The 21,658-nt window shown below is 54.6% G+C and overlaps 1 protein-coding gene and 1 long non-coding RNA gene across 4 annotated transcripts in view; one reads left to right on the top strand and one right to left on the bottom strand.

Annotated features, from left to right (window-relative positions):
- The window catches only part of RGMA (repulsive guidance molecule BMP co-receptor a), a 45,851-nt gene extending 34,191 nt beyond the window's left edge, over window positions 1-11,660 (top strand). For all 3 annotated transcript variants that reach the window (XM_017518115.2, XM_037734874.1, XM_017518124.2), the window contains exons 3-4: window positions 2,899-3,413; window positions 9,434-11,660. In XM_017518115.2, the coding sequence (XP_017373604.1) occupies window positions 2,899-3,413; window positions 9,434-10,144 (1,226 nt within the window). In that variant the 3' untranslated portion in view covers window positions 10,145-11,660. The remainder of the gene's footprint in view (window positions 1-2,898; window positions 3,414-9,433) is intronic.
- Window positions 11,654-21,658, bottom strand: part of LOC108295804 — a 13,436-nt gene continuing 3,431 nt past the window's right edge. The window contains exons 2-4 of the long non-coding RNA XR_001821595.2: window positions 16,483-16,576; window positions 16,235-16,349; window positions 11,654-11,950 (exon numbers count right to left, since the gene is read on the bottom strand). This is a non-coding gene — a long non-coding RNA (uncharacterized LOC108295804). The remainder of the gene's footprint in view (window positions 11,951-16,234; window positions 16,350-16,482; window positions 16,577-21,658) is intronic.

Below are 21,658 nucleotides of genomic sequence, written 5' to 3'. Positions count from 1 at the left end.
CTTGATTCTGAGGAGGCAGAATGGCAGGTCAGCACACCCGGCTCTTGGAATTAATGAGGCTGCTGGGACAAGCATTGTGTGCAGGCTGTGGTACCAGTCACTTCCTGTACGCTGGGTCCCTCCAGATGCCTGTTCTATGTAGCGTCCCTCCCCATACACTCCCCTACTCACCTCCTGTAGCGTCTTCATCGGGGTGGCAGGGTGCTGCCTCTTCACTCATGGATCACACCGACATTTCAAAGCCTGCAAGTAGGTTAGGGCGACGTGAAGGCAGCAGGGCAAGAGAATCTTCTCGCTGCCTTGGGAGGGAGACTTGTCCTCAGAAGCACACCCATGTGGGAAGAAGACTACATGGGGGGGGTCTCACCAGTGCCCCCACATGTCTGCCATAGCATCCCTTTATCATGGTGGATTAATCTGTTCTCGCTGATAAAGACATACCTAAGACTAGGTAATTTATAAAGGAAAGAGGTTTAATGGAGTCACAGTTCCACAAGGCTGGTGAGGCCTAACGATCATGGCAAAAGGCAAAGGAGAAGCAAAGGCACATCGTACATGGCAGCAGACAAGAAAGTGTGCAGGGGAAATCCCACTTACCAAACCGTGAGGTCTCGTGAGACTGACTCACTACCATGAGAACAGTGTGGGGGAAATAGCCTCCTGACTCGGTTCTCTCCACCTCTCCCCACCCTTGTTGAGTGGGAGTTATTACAATTCAAGGTGAGATTTGGGTGGGGACACAGCCAAACCATATCAAGCAGGTACCACCTGACGTTTACCTAACCTGACCCTTTAAGTCAGCATACTTCTTCAGTAAATAATAAAGCTTGTGGAAAAGCTGCAGCTCTTCCATCTTTTTTTTAGAGATGGAGTCTCTGTCTCCCAGGCTGTAGTGGGCACCATCTCAGCTCGCTGCAACCTCTACCTTCCGGGTTCGAGCAATTCTCCTGCCTCAGCCTCCGAAGTAGCGGGATTACAGGCACGTGCCACCATGCCCAGCTAATTTTTGTATTTTTGGTAGAGACGGGGTTTTGTCATGTTGGCCAGGCTGGTCTCAAACTCCTGACCTCACATGATCCACCCACCTTGGCCTCCCTAAGTGCTGGGATTACAGGCATGAGCTACCACACCCAGCAATTTTTTTTCTTAATGCAATTTAAATAAATATGACTTTTCAAATTAAAAGACAAGTGTTCACTCAGGTATCACCTGAAATGACCCTGTAACTGGCAGTATGGCAAACACAGGTCACACGAGGGCGAAAGCACTAATTTCAGGATGGATACTGACTTGCTCTGCTTGGGTCTGTGACCTGGGAAGGTGGTTTATGCCCCAGTAGAATGGTGCCCACCCACCTGCAGAGGCAGCAGAGATCACCCAGTCCAGGGCTGCACGGCGTGAGCTGGGTTTGCACAGGACTGCTGGGATGGGTGGGCACTCGTGTGCTCGCGTTAGTCTGCCCTCAAATAACATCTGTTCTTGGTTTTATGTGCTACTCAACTTTATTATAGATAAAACCAGCACCAGAGACACAAACTGAATTATTTCTTTTTTGAGACAGTCTTGTTCGGTCACTCAGACTGGAACGCAGTGGCACAAACTGCTCACTGCAGCCTCCACCTCCTGGGTTTAAACAATTCTCTGCCTCAGCCTCCCGAGTAGTTGGGATTACAGCCTTGTGCTGCCGCGTCCACCTTACTTTTTGTATTCTTAGCAGAGACAGAGTTTCACCATTTTGGCCAGGCTGGTCTTGAACTCCTGACCTCATGATCCACCCATCTCAGCCTCCCTAAGTGCTGAGACTACAGGTGTGAGCCACTGCGCCTGGCCCACAGACTGACTTTTCTAAGGTCTCAAGCCAAGTTAATGGCCCAGACAGGAGTGCTGAGGCCTCCTTTACCCCCTGGAGAGACCACCCCAGCCAGTACTGGGCTATGACCCCAGAGGCGGAGCCTCCCAGCTGGTCTGCTGGCCCCTTTCTCCTGGAACCTATATAGAAACTTCTGTCATACTGCAGGTGTGTGTGCCTGGCCACTTGTGGTCACCCTGAGCTGTGCAGAAGAATCTAGAAGGCCAGAAAAGGGCAGGTCCTATGTGTCCAGGAGATGAGGTGTGTTAAACCTGTGGTTCTTGGGCACAGTCATTTTGGGTAATTGTCACTGAGGTCTCAAAGTCTGTGGGGGGATCCGAGGTTACTACTCTAGGTTGCTTCTCAGCTTGTTTCTCTGAGCAGCACCGAGAAGGATGGGGCTATGGGGACCATCAGGGATGCCTGCTCCACTGTGACCAGCGCCCATAGAGCACCCATCGCAGGCAACATTCACTGAGCTTTGACTATGAATGCTGGGGCCAGACTAAGTCCTTTACACATGATAAAATCACTTCACACTCATCATCCCATCATACAGATGAGTATAACAAGGCACAGAAGTGGGAAGTCAGTTGTAACAAGGTCATACAGTATCAGGACTGGGGACACATTTAATAGCAGGGCCAATTCCCTGCCAGATTCCTGTTGCTTTAGCCAGAATTCTCAGGGATGGTCATGAAAGTGTATATAAATATCAAAAGTTCCAGGGTGGCCTGTCAGCTCCCAAAGTCCTGGTGCCCCCAAACAGTGACCACTCCCTAGCAGGCTGGCACCATGGGAGGAGCCCCGCTGGCCCTTTCAGCCTGCTGGTCTGCGTGTCTGGCCAGGTGGGGTCACTATGGATTGGGTAGAAGGACCCCTTTCTTACCATCTACAGGAAATTGTTCACCCTGTGTGTGTGGCATGGGCGGCTCCGCCCTAGGTAAGGCCACCTCCTGTGATGGGTGTCTGCCCCACCCCACAGAGGCTAGCAGAGGCTGGGGTTGCCCAGCTGCACCCTGATGATGCATCCCTTCCTTTCTCCTCAGCCGCCTCCCCGTGCAAGATCCTGAAGTGCAACTCTGAGTTCTGGAGCGCCACATCAGGCAGCCACGCCCCAGCCGCAGACGACACCCCTGAGTTCTGCGCAGCCCTGCGAACCTACGCCCTGTGCACGCGGCGGACGGCCCGTACCTGCCGGGGTGACCTGGCCTACCACTCGGCCGTCCATGGCATAGAGGACCTCATGAGCCAGCACAACTGCTCCAGGGATGGCCCCACCTCGCAGCCACGCCTGCGCACGCTCCCGCCGGCCGGAGACAGCCAGGAGCGCTCGGACAGCCCTGAGATCTGCCATTACGAGAAAAGCTTTCACAAGCACGCGGCTGCCCCCAACTACACGCACTGCGGCCTCTTCGGGGACCCACACCTCAGGACTTTCACAGACCGCTTCCAGACCTGTAAGGTGCAGGGTGCCTGGCCACTCATCGACAATAATTATCTGAATGTGCAGGTCACCAACACACCTGTGCTGCCCGGCTCAGCCGCCACTGCCACCAGCAAGGTAAGGGGGAGGGGCGACTGTGGGGCATAACCCTGCCCTTTGTCTCTGCCCTGTGTGGACACTGAGAGGCTGAGAGGGCCTTGGGTGCCTGGGAATGGGGGAAGGTGGAGCAGAGTGGGGACACAGGAGCATCCTAAGGGCTGGAGGTCTCAGCCTCCTCCCTCCTTCCCTGGCCCAGCCGGGCTTGGCTGGCATAGCTCCATTTCACAGATGGGGAGCAAGGCACTCTAGGAGGCAAAGTAACCTTGCCCCCTATAAGTGCACAGCCAGCTGGGATGTGTGCTAGGATCTGCCCCCAGCCCAGGTGACTCCAGAACCTGGCATGTTCTCAGCTGCCCCATGAGACCACTGAGGGCTGATGGTTTTCCAACCCAAGGAGGCCTCAGCATGTGGGCAGCAGGACTCAGATCCTGATTTGGGGCCACAGCCAGAGGCAGCCACACACCCAGGCATGGGCCCATGCAAATGGACACTCCTGTCCACCCCAGCCTCTCCCTCCCCTACCCACTTTTGGAGAGGATGTCCTGTGACTTCATATTCAGACTTAGCCAGAGGGCAAGGCCTCGAGGCCAGGAAGGAAGCTGGTGGCTCCCAGTTCAGGCAGTAGGGACATGTCCGCCCTCCCCGGTGCCTGGCCCTCCACTGCCCCCTGGGGTTTCCAGCAGTGGGTCTGTTTTCCTAGGAAGAGCCAGTTGGAAGGCCGCGTGGCAGGCAGTGCCAGACTCGCCACAAGGGCGTTTCTGTTCCTTCCCAGTCCTCCACACCCAGAGGACAGCGAGGTGATCTGGCCGCCAGGGAAATGCTCCATCCTTGCCACTTCCCTCTGCTCCGGTGGCCCTTGCCTGCCTCCAGGGGGTCTGTTTCTGGGCAAGAAACGAGCAGGCCCTTGGCCCCAGGCCGTGACGCCTAATGGAGGAGACCTGCAGCCAGTCCACTCCCCACTGTGCCCTCCCAGCCCTCTGCAGACTCGGGCCTGCACCAAGGACCCAGCCCCCTCCCCCTCGGCCTCTGTACCTCCCTACCGCCCGCCCTCCTGAGAGCCAAGAGAAATGGACACTGGGAGCCTGAGGCTGTAGCTTTTAAATCTGGGTACCAGCCGGCTTCGGAGAGGACCTGGCCTCCCTGTCCCATCCTGCAGGCTTCCAAGGGCTGGCGGGACACAAAGGGAGGTCTGAGGATGTAAGAGGGATATGGACCCCTACTGGCTTGCTCCTCCAGACCCCAGCAAATGTGACAACTGAGCCAAGCCACACACTGGAGAGGATGTGTGGTTTGGGCACAGGGAGGCGGGGCTGCTGCCCCCATTATGGGTGGAGGTGGTGTGACAGGGTAGAGCCAGAGGCTGCAGGCTGGGGCGGCGTGCCTGGGCTCAGGACACCATCCTTGGCTGTCAGTGGAGGCACAGGGGGACCTTGAGTGTGGCGATGCTGTCCACAACCCAAATGGCAATGGACCGCTCATTCATTCCTTTTTAAATTTCATTCAGTTGATCCACGTTTTTCAAACGCATCATGCTGAGGGACAGACTGGCACATGCTATGGGGAAACTAACCAGCAGGGAAAGGAAGGGGAAGGTGCAAGACTTGAGTTCCTGTCCTCTCCTGAGTCTGTTTCTTTGTAAAACGGGTGGTAGCAGTGCAGCTGGAAAGAGGGCAATGGAGCAATGGGCTGGGTTCTAATCCTGGCTCGATTCTGGGCACTATGGACAGCAGAACTGCCGGAGCAGCAAAGGCAGAACATCCCTTCCTGTCCCAGCATGGTGGTTTCCAGAAAGTATGAAGCTAAGCTTCACCAACCCAGCCCATTTCTGCTGCAACCGAGGGCCACCTTTGATGGCAGCAGGCTGCTTTCTGCTGGAGGCCGAGGTAGTGTGTTCCCCGGTGAGAACATGGGTGGCCGGCTTCAGGCACCTGTGGTTGCCCCCACTGTCTTTGCAGGCCTCCATTACTTGGGTGTGTCTGTTCACTCACTGAGGCAGCAGCCACCAGAGGCTGCATCTGTGCCAGCCTCTAAGCTAGGTATGGCCCTCCCTCCCAGGCGTGTGACGAACAGAGACCAGCAAAGGGGAGTTGGTGAGGGGGTCTGGGGAAGCAGGATGCTGAAGGCCATTGGAAGCCTCGGCACTGTCCAGAGAACAGGGGAGGCTGTACAGCAAACTCCCCCTGTATGTAGCACAGATGGGGGAACAGAGGAGTCGGTGTCCAAAGCAGGCAGTGTGGGAGAGCAGCCTGGTGTCCACAGGGAGCAGGGGAAGGCAAGGGACTGTCATCTCCTACATCATGAGACCTCTGGACTTTGTGGCCACCTCAGCCACCAGCAACAGAGACCTCTGCACCTGCTGGAACCCACTCCCCTTTCCCAACTGAGCCAAACAGACTCCACCCCCCCCCCACCCACCTGCCCTTGAAGGCCTCTCCTTGGGCTTCCCAGTGTCCAGCCTTGGCCTGGCCTGACCCTGCAGCCATGAGATTGGCCTCCTTGTGCAGAATCTCACTGTGTGTGCATGAAGCTGGCCCCAGACCCTTGGGCATCACTTGTTTCTCAGGATACGGGCAGTTTCAGCCAATCCAACAATCCCTCCGTTCTTGTGATCAAATCTTGTGTTTTCCACCTGGACGTTTTAGCCAGTTTCTTACCACTGTGGGACAGCCTTCTGTGCCCAGCCCCTGCTCCATCTCTCCAGCTGTGCCGCTAGCACCCATTTTACAGACACACAGACTCAGGAGAGGACAGAAACTCGAGTCCTGTGCCTTCCCCTTCCTTTCCCCACGGGTTAGTTTTCCCCATCACCCTCGCCAGTCCTTCCTTTGGCAGGATTCAGCTGCTCAGCCTGTGACCCCCTGGAGCCCGGGGATCCTCTCCCTTGTGTCCCCCCAGCCCCTTGTACTGGGCCTGGCATGGAAGTGGAGCTCCATAAATAGTAGCTCCTGCAGCCAGGGCTCTGCCTCGTGTCCGGCGCAGTGGAAAGGGCCAGGGCCCCTGCAGAAGGAGCGGCTGCCTGCTCGCGGCTGTGTTGGCAGTGAGCCGCCGGCTTTCGACAGGCCCCCTTCATGCTGTTACTTGTGGTTGAGTCCCTGGCACCAGTGCCAAGAAGAGTCAGGCAGCCTGTCAGCCTTCCAGGAGGCTGTCTCTGCAAGAGATGTCGGTTAGAGCGAAACCAGCCTTTCCTGTTCCAGGGAGACTGATGGCACTTGGAAAGCAGGACCCCCACCCCCCCACCTCCAGTGTCTGTGTGGCCCTGCACACCAGGCAGGGACACCAGAGTCCCCCATCCTCCCCCCATGGCAGGACCACCCACGGCCCAGACCACCCGGGCTGGCCCACCTCCGGCCCCCCAGGCGCCTCCACACTGAGGTGGGCCAGCCAGTGGGTGGAAAGAAGGAAGAAGCAGGAGCTTGAACCGTCTGGAGTTGCCATTTCCAGAGGTCAGGAGTGGTAGAGTCGCAGCAATTGCATCAGGTTCACGGCTTAGGGCTCCCTGCTGGATGGAGAGGCTGCAGCCACCTTTGGCATCCCAGGTAAACCAAGAGCGTGCCATGTCCTGGGGCCAGGCTGGGACCCCTCCTGGGAGGGGACGAGGAAATCAAGTCCGGTGCTCAGGTAGCTGTGTGCTTGGAGCCTCCCGGTGCTGGCCTCCATCCTCCCGAAGAGCCCTGGCACTGCACGTCTCCGTCAGGCACAGAGCGCACAGTGCCTCGTGCCGGCCATGAACGGGCTAACAAGACTGCCGTTTCTTTTAAAGTCTTCCAGTGACCTGCCCCTCGCCCAGCTCCTCCCAGCCCTTCCCAGCCTTGCCTTTCTGACCAACAGCATCAAAGGACAGGATTTTCCTTCTTCAGAAGCCTTGGCCTAGGGTCTCTCTTTTCTTCTGGGGGTTCCACACCCCTCAGGCTACCAGCACTCCCCACCTCATCACCCCAAAGCTTTATGCCAATATGGGGAATACACCAAGCCACAGCAACACAGCTGGGGCCACCTCCAGGGGCTCAGTACCCCATGGGCTTGCATTACCTGGAAGGTTCTGTGTCCCCTCCTTTCCAGGCCGCCTCTTAGCCTCTGCTCCTGAGGCTGTGGCCCTAGGTCAGACAGGATGGCCTTGTGCTGCATCCCTGGCTGGCCCCCGGGACCTTCTGCCTATCTGCGACCCTCCTGGCGGAGCTGAGGTTCTTCTGTGGTTTCCCTGCCTTCCCTTCCCCATCAGCGCAGCTTCTCATTCCTTGTTGGGTTCAGGCACCTTGGGCTGTGCCCTCATCACACATCTGCTGTGAGGCCAGAAAGCCCTTGGCAGCACTGCCCTCTACCCGGAAAGCCAGCCAGGCAGTCCTCATGCCCCTGCCCTGTGCCCAGACAGAAAATGGCCGTGCATGGCGGCAGCAGCTGCCCCTTGTTTGGAGCCCTTGAGGCTGGGTGCAGGTGGGCTCCTTTGGGAGAGCCATCAGCCAGCCAGCTGGCCAGACCCTCTCCTAGGGGGAGGGGTTGGGGCTGGTTGCCAGGCTGAGAAGAGGGCAGTGCAGCAGATGGAGGTCCCAAAAGGCCTGGGTGCCACCTTGCTCCCTTCACCCCACCTCTCTTCCTGGCTTCAGGCTGGGAGTCCAGGTTCCAGCTCTCCTTGGTCCGGGGTGACAAGCACCCAGAGCTTTCATGGCAAAACAGCTGACACCTGGGAGAGGAGAGGAAGAGGTGGGCGGGGGGGTTGTTTTTCTATTTCCAACCCAGATAGCCTACTTAATTCAGGTTAGGTAGGAAAGAGCTGCCACCCAGGACCACAGGGGAAATTCACCAGCCCAGGCCCCCCGTCGTCCTCCTCCTCCTCCCACGCCTCCCACCCTAGGGGCTTGTGGCCAAAAGAGCCCAGAGTCTGGAACCCCAGGGTTATTCCCAGCTCTGCCTCCTGCTGGCTATGTGACCTTAGGCAAGTCATTATCCTGCTGTGAGCCTGCATTTTCTCATCTAGAAAATTAGGAGTAATGTCTCTGAACTTGACACTGTCACACAAAACTAGAAGCAATGAATGCAGTGCCTGGGACACTGCGGCCTGTGCACCTGGGTCTGGCTCTCAGGAGAAGGGTGCTCCAGCCTGGGCCGCGTGTTTAGACTGGTACCTCCTCCATGGCCTGGTGTGGGGACCCCTTTCGGTAGCCTTGGGACTGTGGCTTCTGCCTGCTTACCTGGATTTTGCCCTGTTCATTAGTAGAGCATCGGTTTCCTCCGTTCCCCCTGCTGTAACGTTCAGGCATTTGCTTGGGTCCTTTGGCAGGCATTGTGCTCCGGTACCACTGTCCTTATCCACGGTGATGCTTGCACAGCAGTTCCTGTCGCACTGTAGCAAATGAGCAGAAACTGAGCAGTTGAAACCAACAGAAATGTTGTATAATATGGAAGCCAGAAGTTGAGAAGGTGTCTCCCAGAGAAAAAATCAAGGTAGAGCAGGGCTGATCCTTCTGGAGGCTCCATGGGAGAAAGCATTCATTGCCATTTGCAGGTTTGGAGGGTTGCCAGCATCCCTGGGTTTGTGGTCACATCACCTCCTCTGTCTTAGTCAAATCTCCCTCTGCCTTTTTCTTATAAAGACACTTGTGATTCCATTTAGGGCCCATCCAGGTAGTCTTCATCTCAGTGTTCTTTACCCAGTCAGAGCTACGGAGTCCCTTTTGCCATCTACAGGAACATGCCCAGGTTATAGGGATTAGGGCCTGTTCTCCTTAGGCACCATTCTGCAGCCTAGCACACTGGGCTATTGACCTTTTAATTATCTATGCTTTTATTGTTATGGTTCACTTCCCTATCCAGTAAAAGAGCTGGTTTTCTACCTAGGGTAGCAGCCTATCATTTTTCTAAGTCACTTGTTAAAGTAAGAAAGCCAAGTTGGTTTAAAGAGTGAGGTGCAGAGGTGAACTAAGGCATCTGTCCCACCCGGGAAAGGGGTGTCTGGGGCACCCCTGGGGGATCCTCCGTGCCCTCCTAACTGTGGAGCTGGGCCTCGTCCCATGTGCCTCACCCACTCTCCTCTTCCCTGGCAGCTCACCATCATCTTCAAGAACTTCCAGGAGTGCGTGGACCAGAAGGTGTACCAGGCTGAGATGGATGAGCTCCCAGGCGCCTTCGTGGATGGCTCTAAGAATGGTGGGGACAAGCACGGGGCCAACAGCCTGAAGATCACAGAGAAGGTGTCAGGCCAGCACGTGGAGATCCAGGCCAAGTACATCGGCACCACCATCGTGGTCCGCCAGGTGGGCCGCTACCTGACCTTTGCCGTGCGCATGCCGGAGGAGGTGGTCAACGCCGTGGAGGACTGGGACAGCCAGGGCCTCTACCTGTGCCTGCGGGGCTGCCCCCTCAACCAGCAGATTGACTTCCAGGCCTTCCACGCCAACACTGAGGGCCCCGGCGCCCGCAGGCCAGCAGCCGCCAGCCCAGCACCCACGGCCCCCGACACCTTCCCCTATGAGACGGCCGTGGCCAAGTGCAAGGAGAAGCTGCCAGTGGAGGACCTGTATTACCAGGCCTGCGTCTTCGACCTCCTCACCACAGGTGACGTGAACTTCACGTTGGCTGCCTACTATGCCTTGGAGGACGTCAAGATGCTCCACTCCAACAAAGACAAACTGCACCTATACGAGAGGACTCAGGACCTGCCGGGCAGGGCGGCGGCAGCGGGACTCCCTCCAGTCCCCCGGCTGCTCCTGGGTGCCCTCGTCCTGCTCCTGGCCCTGCTCCCTGTGTTCTGCTAGATGCGTAGATGTGGAGGGAGGCGTGGGCCCTGTCCCCTCGGCGTCTCCATCTGTGGGCTGGGACCGGGGACCGCCAGTGGGATGCAGATCCATCCCCTGGCCTGGCCCCTGTGGTCCCGCCTGCTGGCAAAGGCTCAGGCCCCTCCCCCTCTAGTGCACGTGACAAGGTTGTGGTGACTGGTGCCGTGATGTTTGTGACAGTAGAACTGCGTGAAAGGGAGAGCAGCTCCCCTCGCCCCACCCCCGCAGTGTGAATGTGCAAAACAGCCCCTCAGGCTGAAGGCCCCCGCCCCCACCCCCACCAGAGAGACACTGGGCACCGTCAGAGTCAGCTCCTTTCCCTCGCAATGCACTGAACCAGGCCCGGCCGACTGCTGCTCGCCGATTCTTGGGGCCATCTCTGCCCGCCACGCGCGCACACACTTTCACAACAGAGCACACTCATACCCCCTAGGCCAGCGGGGATGCCCAGGCCTAGCCACCCTGGGAGGCTGCCTTGGGACTTGGCCCGAGCCAGGGAACCCCCAGGGCACTGCTCAGCACCTTAGCCAACTGACGGAGCCTTTTGGCCTGGAGGTAATGCCCACCTGATGCCTTCTCACTGTGGCCTCAGGGCAGCCACCATGCTACCCCGGCTGTGGTGGGTACCAGCTGCAGGTCCTGGTTTTCAGGCACCTGCCCGGCTCTGGCCCAGGCCCCCACCCCCTCAACCCTGTGCTTAGGAAGTTGAAGTGCTTGGTTCTAAATGTCTAAACAGAAGAGATCCCTGTTTCTCTGCCTGCCTCAGATGCCAGGGAGCCTGGGCCACGGGGTGCAGCAGGAGAACCCGTGGATGGGGTCAGCCGGCCTGCCCTCATCCTCTGCCTCCTCACCAGCCCAGGAGCCCCCACCCAGCCCACCCACATCTGGAGTCTGGGGAGAGGAGCAGGGTCTTGGGTTTCTCAGCCCTGAGCATCCCTTGGAGGGTCTCCAACCTCTAATATCTTCCTTTAAGCCCAGTTACCACCCTGCCAGGAGAGACAAGGCCCTGGCTCCCGCCTCATTTCAGCTCAGGCTGCCCATCGAGGAGCCCAGAACAGTCCCCCCGTGCCCACAGCACAAAGTCAGGCTTTCCTCCAAAAGGTGCAGCCCTGCCCCTCCCCTCCCCATGCATCGGCGGCAGCCCCTCTGCTGTTCCCCAGGGACCTCTCATACACTGGCCAGGATGCTGCAGAACGTGTCTCCCCCTCCCTCCAAGAGGTCCTGCTCCCTCTGCCAGAACCACGTGGGCAGCAGGGAGGCGGCCTGGACCCAGCCTCTCCCTCTCCCCGCCGGTTTTTGATGGTCCCTATGTTGGAAGTAAAAAGTGAAGCACTTTATTTTGGTTGTGTTTGCTCACGTTCTGCTTGCAAGTGGGGACTCCTCACTGCGTCCACGTGTCTGTGACCTGTGTGGAGCGTCACCCCGTGTACATACTGTAAATTATTTATTAATGGCTAAATGCAAGTAAAGTTTGGTTGTTTTGTTATTTTCTTTTTGACGTGCAGTTTGTTTTTTGAACAAACTTGGGCTCCCTTGGGGGGTGGAGGATGGACTTCAGCGGTGGGGTTCCCCTGCAGCAGGTGTGTGCGTGCATGAGTGCGGGAGTAGTGTGAAGGCGTGTAGAAGACGCAGCAGTTCACTCACCGTGCACATCGCTTCTGTGAAATTACCTTGCCGCTCACGATGAGCCGCCTTTGGAGCTTGGCAGGCACAGGTCCTCTCGTTCTAGTGACAGTGGAACGGTCACAGAGACAGGTGGCCACATGGTGGGGAACGTACCGTGCCCTGTGGGATGAGATGGGGGGGGCTGGCCTGAGGTCCGGATGACTCCATCTCAGCCACCGCCGTCAGCCTAGAGCCCCAGACGTGGGACTGCCTGCCACCCTCCCTGCCTATACCCGTCCTCCTATACAGCCCAGGCACAGCAGTGGTGCCGCAGAGGGGCCTGCTTTCCATGTCATTGTGGGACCAGGTTGATTGCCAGCTGTGATCACAATTCACCTGTAAAAACTACCCTGTGAGTCAGGAATACATTCAGGCCCATTCTGCCGACGAAACGACTCCGTGAGACGGACTAGCTGAGTGCTCCTCAGCAACAAGAGGGCCAACGTGCACCTAGGCTAGTATTGCCACGAAGGCCCTTCTCTCCACACTAAACGCTGTGAGGCAGAATAGCAGCAGAGTTAAGCCAGCATGCGTCCTACATCCTGGCCTCCCCTTCCCAGAGTGACCATTCGCAAGTCACTTCACACTGAGCCTGCATTCTGTCCTCCAGAAGATGCGGGGCGGGATGCCTGTCCCATAGAGTTGTTCGGAGACAGGGTAGTTCATACCTATAAGTTGCTTAGGAGAGGGTGGGGCACGCAGGGCTTGTCTGGTAGCGGGGAGGGAGGGGTGGTATTATCCCGAAGCAAGAGAATTCAGTAGGGGGAGAAGGAAGGAACCACACAGACCCCAGACCCTTGGGAGAGGTGAACCAACAGCTTAGCAAGGGGAGGAGGCCCAAGCGTGGGCGTGAACGCTAATCCCAGACCGAGCAGGAAGGCTGAGGAAAAAGTAGAATTTTTTTTTTCTTTTTTTTTTTTGAGATGGAGTTTCACTCTTGTCCAGGTTGGAGTGCAGTGGCGTGACCTCAGCTCACCGCAACCTCCACCTCCCAAGTCCAAGCGATTCTCCTGCCTCAGCCTCCCAAGCAGCTGGGATTACAGGCATGCGCCACCACACCCAGCTTTTTTTATTTTTTATTTTTATTTTTTGTAGACATGGGGTTTCTCCATGTTAGGCTGGTCTCGAACTCCCAACCTCAGGTGGTCCAACCACCTTGGCCTTCCAAAGTGCTGGGATTACAAGCGTGAGCCACCGTGCCTCGCTAAAGAACTTTGTAAAGCCCTGTTCCTGCAGGGCTCCCGGAGATAACACAGGAGTTGGGTTTGAGAGGAAGGAACCAGACTGGAAAAGACGAAACATAACCAGCCTCTTCCCTTGTAGCCAGGACTGTCACTAGAGGCCTCGTTCCCTCAACAGCCCGTGGGACAGAATGACTCAGGGAGGCAGCGGTGACAAGTGGAGCCACTGGGGCTCAGCTGGCGTGGAGAACAGTTAGTAGCCAGGGCACACAAAAGAAAAGAAAAAGGAAAAAAAAAGTCTCCTCCATTAGATGAAAATGCTGAATGGCACTAGCCAGAAAACATTCTTGGTTTGGAAGTTTTTTCAGGCCCCTAAATGTAACTGGCTGGAATTCCTTCCCAAATGCCGTGCTACTTACTGGATGCCCTCGTGAACATGGAAATTTCATCATGAATATGGAACACAGCATCTTGAGCTAAAAGATTCCCAAGCAGCAGCTTGTTCTCACAGGGCAGGCTAGGTTTGGAGCCTCTGGAGGGTCCTGGCTGCCAACTCTGTGGACGCCTGCAGCCGGGAGGTAAATGCATTAGCACGCGGAGGTGGGCACCTCTCCCTGTCCTTCCCATCTCACTGATGTGCAGCCCAGAACTCCTGGACTTCTTGTTTAGCTAACCAGAATTTGCAAAGATAGAAGACAGGAGAGAAACAGCCTTTAAAACGAACGAATGGGAGTCACTTCTAATGAAGGGGGCAGACTGTGGGATGAAAATCCTTACCAGAACACTTGGGGCAGGCAGGAGGGGAGTCATCAGAGCCATGCCCAAGAGTGGCATGGAGCAGGAGTGGCACTTGGGCTCAGGCTGCAGGCAAACTTGGCATCCAAACTGGCTCAACCCGTGGCAGGCTGGGTGGTCTCCTTGGGATTTTTTGGGCCTTAGGTTCCTTATTTGTAAAAATGGATTTGTGAGTACCCACCTCCCAAGGTCAGTATGGAAATCCAATGAGCTAATGCTCATCAATGGCCTGACGCATGGCCCTGGCACCACACATGGAGGCTGCCAGACGTAGCCGCCTCCTCTCTGCAATTGTGATTATTTATCTATTTGATAACTCTATTGGGTGCATGCCCAGCCTTGTGGGAGGGGAGGGAGGTTGCGTCTGTCATCCAGGCAGACTGCTATGCATTCTTGTTGGGAAAACAAGGCATTAAATGAGTTACAAAACCATGGTGACAAGCTCCACAGAGAAAAGGGAAGCGGGTCAGAGGTTCCAAGAGACACGGCAGCAAGCAGGTGAAGAGGGGAATTCTCCAGCTGTGGCCTCACCTGGGACCCCTGGTCTGTCCACTCGCTACTAAAATTAAAAAGTCTCCTCCATTCAATGAAAATGCTAAATGGCACCAGCCAGAAGAGACCAGATCTTGCTATTTTGTCCAGGCTGACCTTGAACTCCTGGGCTCTTTGGGGGGGCTAAGGGGGCCTCTGACTACCTCACCGGCATGAATTTCAGGAGCAAGCCACAAGGATGGGGAGAGCATTCTGTGCAGAGAAAACAGTGCAACGGCCTACAGCAGCCGTAGCAAACGGGGAGGTTTGTTGTTTTTGTTTTGAGATGGAGTATTGCTCTGTCGCCAGGCTGGAGTGCAGTGGCACGATCTCGGCTCACTGCAACCTCCGCCTCCTGGGTTAAAGCAATTCTCTGCCTCAGCCTCCCAAGTAGCTGGGATTACAGGCATGCACCACCACACCCGGCTAATTTTTGCATTTTTAGTAGAGACAGGGTTTCACCATCTTGGCCAGGCTGGACTTGAACTTCTGACCTGTGTGATCCACTCGCGTGGCCTCCCAGGCATAAGCCACCGTGCCCGGCCTACGAAGGGGGAGTTTAAGGGATGGTGGGAAGCCACTGTCACTGGACAGTAGCGAGTGGACAGATCTGGGTCCCTGGTGAGGCCACAGAACAGCTAGTTGGGGCAAGGCAGGCCGTTCCAGCTCCAGGAAGACTTGGCATTAAATTCCAGTTGCCAGAGAGGAAGCCATTCATGGGCTTTGGGTGTAGGAATAATGTGTTTGACTTGAGTCTTTTTGTTTTTATTTTTTAGAAACAGGGCCTCACTCTATCACCCAGGCTGGAGAGCAGTGGCACAATCACACTTACTGCAGCCTCCACTTCCTGGGCTCAAGTGGTCCTCTCACTTCAGCCGCTGGAGCAGCTGGCACTACAGGTGGCTGCCATCACGCCCAGGTGATTTTTTAAATTTTTTGAAGGAATGGGGTCTTGCTATTTTGCCCAGGCTGATCTTGAACTCCTAAAAGATTCCCAAAAACAGCTTGGTCTCAAGTTTTGAGAACTTTGAGATATTTTAGGAACTCCTGGGCTCAAGTAAGATGCCTGCTTCAGCCCCCCAAAGTGCTGGGAGAACAGGTGTGAGCCACTGTGCCCACCCTGGCTCGGGTCTTAAAGGAATCGTTCCAGTTACTATATGGAGCAGACTTGGGGCCTTCGGGGGACACAGAGGAAGTCAGGGGCCAGTCTGAGGCAGTGACACTGCAGAGGTGATAAGAAATGAAGGACTTTGGGGTCTAATAGGAAGGTGGGGCTGATAGGGCTTGGGGAAAGAGAGAGCAAGCTTCACAGGAGACCACGGTGTCATCTCCAGGTGTGGGGGTCTTGGCACCCAGGGAAGTGGTGGTGCCACTCACCATGACTGGAAAGATCATGGGAAGAGCAGGTTTGGGACTAAAGGCCTGAGAGCGCCCGGCAAACCACCAGTGTAGGTCCGAGAGTCCAAAAGCTGAAGAACTCGGAGCCCAAAGTTCGAAGGCAGAAAGCAGCCAGCATGAGAGAAAGACAGGCCAGGAAAGTCAGCCAGCCTAGCCCTTCCACACTCCTCTGCCGGCTTTTCTCCGAGCCTTGCCGGCAGCTGATGAGATTATACCCACCCAGGTTGAGCTTGGATCTGTGTCTCCCATTTCACTGATTCAAATGTTAATCTCCTTCGGTGACACCCTCTCAGACACACCCAGGATCTATACTTTGCATCCTTCAATCCAATCAAGTTGCCACTTGCTATTAACCATCACAGCTTCATTCATTGAGGCAATGTCCATGGGGCAGCCCCTGCACACCAGGCCACCCCTGCCCCTGACATGCTCCCGGGCTGACCAACAAGAACTGGGGAGAGGACGTCGTGAAGAAAGTCCCCGCTCTGCCCTCGTGTACCTGTGTCTCCCAGCAGACAGGACGTGCAAAGTCAGGGAGGCACTTCTCCGGGCAAATCTCAGGTATGGTCCAAAAATCACATCTCTTTGGTCTGATGGGCCTTGCTTGCCAAAATCTTGAAACAACGGAAAGAAGCTTGGTGTTCCAGTGAAAGCCAATGTGAAGACGCCCACCCCCCAAAACCCTCTAATCAGGAGTCTACAGTCCTCATTCCATGGAAGTTCCCGTTGTTCCTGGGAAACCACTACCTTCTGAATCAGAAGAGCCAAGACCTCCAATGCCTTTCCTTCACCACCTCCCACACTGCAGAGCTTTTCAACATTTTGACCTTTTAATCCTTCCCTGCCTAAGATATACACGTGGTGTTAAAGAACCCCGAGGGCAAATGAACAAAAACGAACACTCTCAGAAAGTCCTAGCAGGATGGTCTGAATGGAGAGTGCTCCAGGCAACCTGTGTGCGAGGCATGCTTGTGGTGGCAGCAGGGTTCCTGGAATGAGGGGTGTGATCCCAGGCAGCCCAGATCCCAAGGCCAAAACACACCTGTTGCCCAGCATCACCCTGTCCTCGCCCGGGGTGACCCTGAGACGGCACTTGGATTCTTCCACATTTGAATGCAAACCTGCTCCCTTAGCTGTCCCCAGCAGGAACCAGAGCCCTCTCCGGGCCATTTAGCCCAAGCAGAGTGAGTCTGACCAAGGAGATCTGCCCAGGGAAGAACGAAGATGAGTTCAGACACTGTCTGGGGAACTGGTTTTGAGCTCACTCTGAGCTCCATTTGTGCAGTAAGGCCAGCATCAACTGCTACAGAGAAGGGGCTTGTGGCAGTTGATCAACCTGGTGGGCTGGCTCAGGGCAAGGGGGGCATGCTGACCACAGGACTCTAAAGGACATAAAGGGTTGGCAATGCGGGAAACAGCAGTCCCCAAAGCAACCCCTCAAGGAAACAAGACAAGAGCTCCGTCCACAGAACTGGCCCCACCCTACCCTACCACTCCGTGGTCTGGGGGAGGGACCTTGTGTTTCACGGGCCTGGATGGCCAGGACAGACAGTGGCGTGAGCACAGAGGCACCTGGCCAGAGGAAGAGCCCAGGCTCCAGGACCAGACCTGGTCCAGGCTCCGAGATGTCACCTACCGGCTACGTGACAAGGGTGGGTTGTCCCTGTTTTGCAGCTTCAGCCGTCTTAGCTGTGAGGGAACAGTGACACTACCTCCCCTGCGTGGTGGTCCTGAAGATGAAATGTGATGTGTGCAGCGTGGTAGCCGGTCCACTGGGTGCTTTAGTAACTGGTCACTGTTCTCTGCAGCCCTCCTGTTCCTGGCCACCTCCAGGGCACTGTTCCTCCAAGCTGACCGTTTCCTGCCAGTCACCCACTGCCCCGCTCACCCCTGCCACGGAGTGATCTGATGGAATTCTTGCTGAAGGCAGGCCAGGTGATCAGATGTCCCCTGGGGCTAGTGGGAGTGAGCTGCCACCTTTGTCATCCTCTGGGCACCACTTCTATGACTTGGGAAATAGAGACGAGCCCCTGCATTTGCACCTGCCCCTAGGGCCGGTATTGCTTTGACAAATTTCACAAAAACCCTAGAAAGCAGATCTGCCCTCATTTCTAGATGAACGAGGCCAAGAAAAGCCAACCCACCTACTCTGGGTTACAACCAGGACCTGGTAGGAGAGCACATGCCCACCACCCCCTTCACGGCACCCATCAAGTCCTCGCCTGAGGGCAGAGAACAAGCCGGGGCGGGGTGCTCTGGGGGCTCTAGAGCCCCACAGCAGGGGCAGAATCAATCCCGGGCTCTGGTTCTGGGGTGAGCCGAGGGTGGGGCCAGGCCCCCACTGGGAGGCTGACTGAGGAGGAGCTCAAAGTACAGGCAGGCTCCATCAGAGGGGTTTCATGTCAGGTCAAGGCTGAAGCCTTGGCCCCCAGGGATCACATCTGCAGAGCCGCGGCTCCCTCCCCAGGATAGAGCAGAACTCCAGCAAGAATGGACTTGACCTTCCCTTTCTTTGCTGATGATCTCAGATTCATCCCTTAAGGCAAGTGGAAATTGATGGCCAAGGAGCGGTGAGGGGAGGGGCCCTTCGCAGTGACCAGCCGAGCAAGGAAGGCATCTGGGTAGCAGAAGGAAGCGGCATGCCCTGGTCCTCACAGAGCTCACAGCACTTCTCTGACCCTCACCTTGCGTCACAGGCTGGTCTGAGCCTCACTGCTCTCAGCTAGAAACTGGATGCAGGACTAGGACTTCATGCCTCAGCAGTGGGAAGAACTACACATGCTCGTACTGGTGCCTTTGGGAGACCGCAGGGAAAGCCACCTCATGCGGCAGGGACAGGCTCAGCCTTCAGAGCAGGGCTAGAATCTGAGTCCTCACAAACATCCCGCCTTGACCCATCTTTCCTCAAGCTCCCCTGAGCCTCCCAGACAGGCCTGGGCCTTCTGTGTTTGTCTCAGCATTGTTCCATTTCAGCGAGAGTCCTGCTAAATTGGTCTTGCTGGAATACCCCAGCAACCACATCTGATCGCCCTCCCTGTCTGATCATAGCCTTCATACCCCACCAGCTCCAGGGTACATCTGATCACCTGGCCTGCCTTCAGCAAGAATCCCATCAGGGATTGCTGGCGAGATGGCCAAATAGGAACAGCTCTGGTGCGCAGCTCCCAACAAGAGCGACGCAGAAGGCGGGTGCTCTCTGCATTTCCAACTGAGGTACCTGGTTCATCTCATTGAGACTGGTTAGACAGTGGGTACAGCCCAAGGTGGGCGAGCTGTAACAGGGTTGGGTGTCGCCTCACCCAGGAAAGCACAAGGGGCCAGGAACTCCCTCTCCTAGCCAAGGGAAGCCATTAGGGACTGTTCCCAGCACTCTGGCCCAGATACTGTGCTTTTCCCAGTCTCTTCACAACCCACAGACCAGGAGATTCCCACCATTGCCTACTACACCAGGGCCCTGGGTTTCCAGCAAAAAACTGGGCAGCCTTTTGGGAAGACACTGAGCTAGCCACCAGAAGCCACCAGCGGAAGGAACAGGCAGCAATCTTTGCTGCTCTGCTGGTGATTCCCAGGCAAGCAGGAGTTTGTAGGAGCCGACCTCCAGCAAACTCCAACAGACCTGCAGCAGAAGGGCCTGACTGTTAGAAGGAAAACTAACAAACAGAAAGAAATGAATACAAAGGACGTCCACTCAGAGATCCCATCCAAAGGTCATCAACTTCAAAGACCAAAGGTAGATAAATCCATGAAGATGGGAAGAAACCAGTGCAAAATGGCTGAAAATTCTAAAAACCAGAACACCTCTTCTCCTCCAAGGATCACGACTCCTTCCCAGCAAGGGAACAAAACGGGATGGAGAATGAGTTTGACAAACTGACAGAAGTAGACCTCAGAAGGTGGGCAATAACAAACTTCTCCAGGCTAAAGGAACATGCTGTAACCCAATGCAAGGAAGCTAAGAACCTCGAAAAAAGGTTAGATGAAATCTAACTAGAATTACCAGTGTAGACAAGAACATAAACGACCTGATGGAGCTGAAAAACACAGCACAAGAACTTCCTGAAACATACACAAGTTTCAAAAAAAAAAGAAATAAACAAAGCCTCCAAGAAATAGGGGATTATGTGAAAAGACTAAATCTACATCTTATCGATGTACCTGAAAGTGATGGGAAAATGAAGCCAACTTGGAAAACACTCTTCAGGCTATTACCCAGAGAACTTCCCCAACCGAGCAAGGCAGGCCAACATTCCAATTCAGGAAATACAGAGAACACCATGATGATACTCCACAAGAAGAGGAACCCCCAAGACACGTAATCGTCACATTCACCAGGGTTGAAATGAAGGAAATGCCTGTAATCCCAGCTGCTTGGGAGGCTGAGGCAGGAGAATCGCTTGGACTTGGGAGGTGGAGGTTGCGGTGAGCTGAGGTCATGCCACTGCACTCCAACCTGGACGATAAGAAAAAAATGCTAAGGGCAGCCAGAGAGAAAGGTCAGGTTACCCACAAAGGGAAGCCCATCAGACTCACAGCGGATCTCTCAGCAGAAACCCTACAAGACGGAAGAGAGTGGGGACCAATATTCAAGATCCTTAAAGAAAAGAATTTTCAACACAGAATTTCATATCCAGCCAAACTAAGCTGCATAAGTGAAGGAGAAATAAAATTCTTTATGGACAAGCAACTGCTGAGAGCTTTTGTCACCACCAGGCCTGCCTTACAAGAGCTCCTGAGGGCTGCTCAGGATCAAATTCACACTAAACATGGAAAGAAACAACCAGTACCAGCCACGGCAAACACATTCCAAATGGTAAAGACGATTGACACAATGAAGAAACTGCATCAACTAGTGGGCAAAACAACCAGCTAGCATCACAATGGCAGGATCAAATTCACACATAACAATATTAACTATAAATGTTAATGGGCTAAATGCCCCAATTAAAAGACACAAACTGGCAAATTGGATAAAGAGTCAAGACCCATCAGTGTGCTGTATTCAGGAGACTCAATCTCATGTGCAAAGACACACATAGGCTCAAAATAAAGGGATGGAGGAAGATTTACCAAGCAAATGGAAAGCAAAAAAAAAAAAGCAGGGGTTGGTATCCAGCTAATAAAACAGACTTTAAACCAACAAAGATCAAAAGAGACATAGAAGGGCATTACACAATGGTAAAGGAATCAATGCAACAAGAAGAGCTAACTATCCTAAATATATACACACCCAATACAGGAGCACTCAGATACATAAAGCAAGTTCTTAATGACCTACAAAGAGACTTAGACTCCCACACAATAATAGTGGGAGACTTAACACTCCATTGCCAATATTAGACAGATCAAGTAGACAGAAAATTAACCAAGGTATCCAGGACTTGAACTCAGATCTGGAACAAGTGGACCTAACAGACATTTACAGAACTCTCCACCCAAAATCCACAGAATATACATTCTTCTCAGCACCACATCACACTTATTCTAAAATTGACCACATAATTGGAAGTAAAACACTCCTCAGCAAATGCAAAAGAAAGGAAATCATAACAAAGTCTCTCAGACCACAGGGCAATCAAATTAGAACTCAGGATTAAGAAACTCACTGAAAACCACACAACTACATGGAAACTGAACAACCTGCTCCTGAAAGACTACTGGATAAATAACAAAATGAAGGCAGAAATAAAGATGTTCTTTGAAACCAATGAGAATGAAGATACAATGTACTAGAATCTCTGGGACACATTTAAAGCAGTGTGTAGAGGGAAATTTATAGCACTAAATGCCCACAAGAGAAAAGAGGAAAGATCTAAAACTAACAACCTAACATCACAATGAAAAGAACTAGAGGAGCAAGATCAAACAAATTCAAAAGCTAGCAAAAGACAGCAAATAACTAAGATCAGAGGAGAACTGAAGAAGA

Source organism: Cebus imitator, unplaced genomic scaffold (assembly GCF_001604975.1).
Source record: "Cebus imitator isolate Cc_AM_T3 unplaced genomic scaffold, Cebus_imitator-1.0 Scaffold19, whole genome shotgun sequence".
NCBI classification, from domain to species: Eukaryota; Metazoa; Chordata; class Mammalia; order Primates; family Cebidae; genus Cebus; species Cebus imitator.
This window is presented reverse-complemented; position numbering and strand designations above follow the sequence as displayed.